The sequence below is a fragment of the Poecilia reticulata genome, linkage group LG4 (assembly GCF_000633615.1).
Source record: "Poecilia reticulata strain Guanapo linkage group LG4, Guppy_female_1.0+MT, whole genome shotgun sequence".
In the NCBI taxonomy this organism is placed as follows: Eukaryota; Metazoa; Chordata; class Actinopteri; order Cyprinodontiformes; family Poeciliidae; genus Poecilia; species Poecilia reticulata.
Window position 1 is genome coordinate 7,784,948 of NC_024334.1, and position 3,740 is coordinate 7,788,687.

General features: G+C 36.3%; 1 protein-coding gene across 1 annotated transcript; it reads left to right on the top strand.

Annotated features, from left to right (window-relative positions):
• Positions 1-523: 523 nt before the first annotated feature.
• Positions 524-3,688, top strand: gipc3 (GIPC PDZ domain containing family, member 3). Its single transcript, XM_008406798.2, has 3 exons — positions 524-628; positions 1,170-1,248; positions 2,224-3,688. The coding sequence occupies exons 1-3, from the start codon at positions 530-532 to the stop codon at positions 2,373-2,375; spliced, it is 330 nt and encodes a 109-aa protein (XP_008405020.1). The 5' UTR covers positions 524-529; the 3' UTR covers positions 2,376-3,688.
• The last annotated feature ends 52 nt before the right edge of the window (positions 3,689-3,740 follow it).

Sequence of the window (3,740 nt, forward strand, 5' to 3'; positions counted from 1 at the left end):
GGAAAAGAAAGCAATTCATAATGTACAACACAAATAAATACAGGCATCATGCCATCTGAATGCTGCTCAAGCCTCCTTTGTTTGGTCGTTTTTTTTCCCTGTGTGAAAAAAACCTCTTCGAAGAATTCGAAGAGGTAAAAAACCTCCTTACCGTTCCCAAGAGAAATGTCTCACCGCTTCTTGAGAACATCTCAAAAACTGTGGACATCCAAATATGGAAGTAGGTGTGTGTGATGATGTCCGGCTTTGCTCTCACAAGAATGTATTCTTCATAAATTATAAGAACAGAGCCCAAAGTAGACGGTAAAACAACCGTCTACTTTTGCTTTTGCTAAACAATTTTAGCAAAAGTAGACGTCTACAATTTGCTAAAATAACAGCAAATTGATGCTTTTAGATAAAAGATGACTAAGTTAGAGAGTTCAGTGGATGATTGTGCTGAAAAAAAYATTTTGTAAACATAAACAGCAGAAATAATCAGATTTTATTGATGACAGTCTCTCTGTTTATGTGACCAGACATGATTGGAATGAGAACTAAAGCGCCAAAATCTAATGAGGGAAAGCTGGTGAACGGGAGAGAGACTCTTCGGCTTCGGTCTAAGGGGTCTGCTACAGTTCAGGAAGTGGTGAGTTTCACATGAACTGTCAGACAATGACTGCTGAGGCCTCCTGAAGTGGTCAGAAAGCACTAAATACATATRTATAAATAGACATATAAATCACAGATTTATTTTTTTTATCTATTACTTTACTTTTTATGTGTTAATGTGCTTGTTTATGCTGAAAATTAGAACAACAGTGCAATGACCTGAGGGAGCATAAACTGGAAACAATTTTTCATCACAGAAGTACAGAGGTTCRGCATAATCTTAAGGTGTATTGTAGTCCAAATTGTTTTAATGAAGGTTGAAAAGCTTCATCAGTCTTTTTCAACAATGTGCTTATTCAACCATTCACTGTGCACTCTTAACACTGCCTCTGCATGTCTACACATAAAGTRCAGTCCTCTACAAACATGGACATATTTATATTACTTAAAGTCAAACATAACTGCAAAACCTTTCTGGGCCTCAACTGTTTTGGCAGGAGAATTTATAGGAGTTTCTTAAGACCTTTGTCACCATATTTCAGCAGATGCCTTTATTTTTCCATATATTTCCCTAGCAGAGTGAATTCGAAGAACAGGCCACAAGGAAAGTGGAYGATCTCTTGGAGAGCTATATGGGGATCAGAGACGTGGAGCTGGGTAAGACTAAACAGAAAAAAAACCCTGATATCTATTTGTGTAAACTTTATTCTCATGTTGACATTTAAAGCCTTGGAAAGGGTCTAGCTCAGAATGGATATTAAAACATAAACCAAGAAATCCTGGTTTGTGTGCTTAGTGTAATGTGCTTTGTCAAGTTTTTAAGATGCTGTTTATAGAGGTAGAAATACACTACTTATTTGTATGCAACTTTTTATTTTCCCCCAAAGTATGTTAGCACTTTCTTGTCCATTTACATTGTTTTCACATTTTTAACCTTGAATTTGACATGTTGTAAAAGCTGTTCACATAATAAAAAGGACATGACATATTAGCATTGCAAGTTCAAGTACAAACAGTAAAACAGCTTCATAGTTTGGGTCACCAGCTAACAGTCATCAAAGTGCACAAACAAGAAAGTTATACAAGAAAAATATACACATCACTTTTTTTCCTTGTTAAAGTTAAAGTTAAATCAGACTGAACATCTCTAGTTTGAAGTCAATTAGAATTAGGAAAATTATTTCCAATTGCTAAATGTTGCAATCACACAAGAAAAAATATGTCAGAGATTTATTCATTAATATCTTCAAAATCAGAAGGTTATATACATTCTCTCTCTCTGAGGTAGCRTTSTATTTGCTACATGAGTTTGGTCAAACAATTTCATACATTGTAATGTATTTGCAAATGAACTCTGTAGTCAGAGTTCATTTGTTCGTTTACTGTTCGTTTACTGTGGAAAACAAATGTTTAATTCTTGTGTCTCTTGTGATGTCACTGATCCAAAGGGCACAAAGCAAAATTAGACGTTTTCATTGCACTTCTTAAATACATTGCATTGTACAAAATCCTGCAGTGAAAATCCAYGATTCATTACTCAGCTGKATGTTTTATTGTCAATGTGCTTTAGTTGGTGAACCATATATACAACACTTGATGTTAGCTTTAACCTCTCACAACTTTTCTCTGCAGCCACCACCATAGTGGAAGCAGGAAAGGACAAGAAGAACCCTGATGACTTTGCTGAGGCTCTGGATTCTGTTCTGGGAGATTTTGCTTTTCCTGATGTGTTTTTGTTTGATGTTTGGGGAGCCATTGGAGATGTTAAAAATGGCAGAATTTAGATATTAATGCCRTTGAGAGTATTATCTCTGTTTATTGGTAAATCCAGTTGCACAAAAAAAGAATATAGTCATTTTATTATTGCTTCCCACGTCCTTGGCTGATTTTTTTGTCACTTTCTAACATAATCACAAGGATCATCATAAATTCATCAATCTTCCTTTGAGCTTTTGAATGTGCCCCCAGAGGATCATCACTGTAACTCAAATAAATGCAACACAGAAAACTCAGAAGTACTTTGAAATTCCTCTCTACTTCATGTGCATTCACATTTTTATGTTTATATCAAGATCAGAGCTAACAAAAGGTTAAGGCCCCTCCCTCTAACACATATGGACCATCATAAAAACACTTAAATTGAGATCGTAGACATCTACAAACAACCTGGGAATCTAAGAAGTTAAAAAACAGTAGTAAGCCAAAATCCCCCAGTTGAAACCTGCAGGGCACAACAAAACACAAATGTTTTTGAGTAACTTCAAAGGTAGGCAGTGATGTGTTTAAAGTCAATGAGGAAAGGTTACACATTTTCCGTTTCCCAAATTGTAATTGAACTATTCTGAGAGGAAAGTGTTAGGTYCTTGGTTTCTTGTAGCCAGTTARAYGGCTGGTTTCAGTCTGAGAAGTGGTTCTGGTTCTGCTGATGCTGGATTGTTTTCAGCACATGTACCTATGTGCTTGGCAAAATAAAAAAAAGAGCTGCACAAAGAATGATTTATTTACAAATTATTTTCTTCCTACAAATGTTAAACATCTTTGGACGTATACCATGCCTGYAGCAYGTGACTAAAAAGGTCTTGAAAATAAAGTACCTGCTCAGACATTAATCCAACTTATGGGAAAAATATAATACCATCCATCCATTTTCTAACACCCTTGTCACTTAGTGGGGTCGGGAGGGTTACTGGTGCCTATCTCCAGCTAACGTTCCGGGCGAGAGGCGTGGTCACCCTGGACAGGTCGCCAGTCTGGGAAAAATATAATACCAATGGGAAAATTCCCAGCTRAATGACCCTGCTCTGTGAAACAGATTATCCGTCACGATCAACCAAACAGGAACTCAATCCTTTACTTCCAGTAACAAAATGAGGAGATCAAAGGAGTTTGTGTATCCATTTGATCTTCTGCGCATGTACAAGATTTTTGCACTGATTGTATATGGACCGAAAAATGTAAACATTCATGTCTACTCCTATTAAAAGAACATGGATTAACATGGTCTCTTGAATTTCCCTATTTATGTAGGCTTTAAACACAGAATACAAATATACYGCTATTGTTTGTTGCAGAGACTAATTATACCGTATCATGGTTCACGTCACTGGTCAGTTTTCAGAGTAAATAGAACCATCAGAACAAGTACTTGT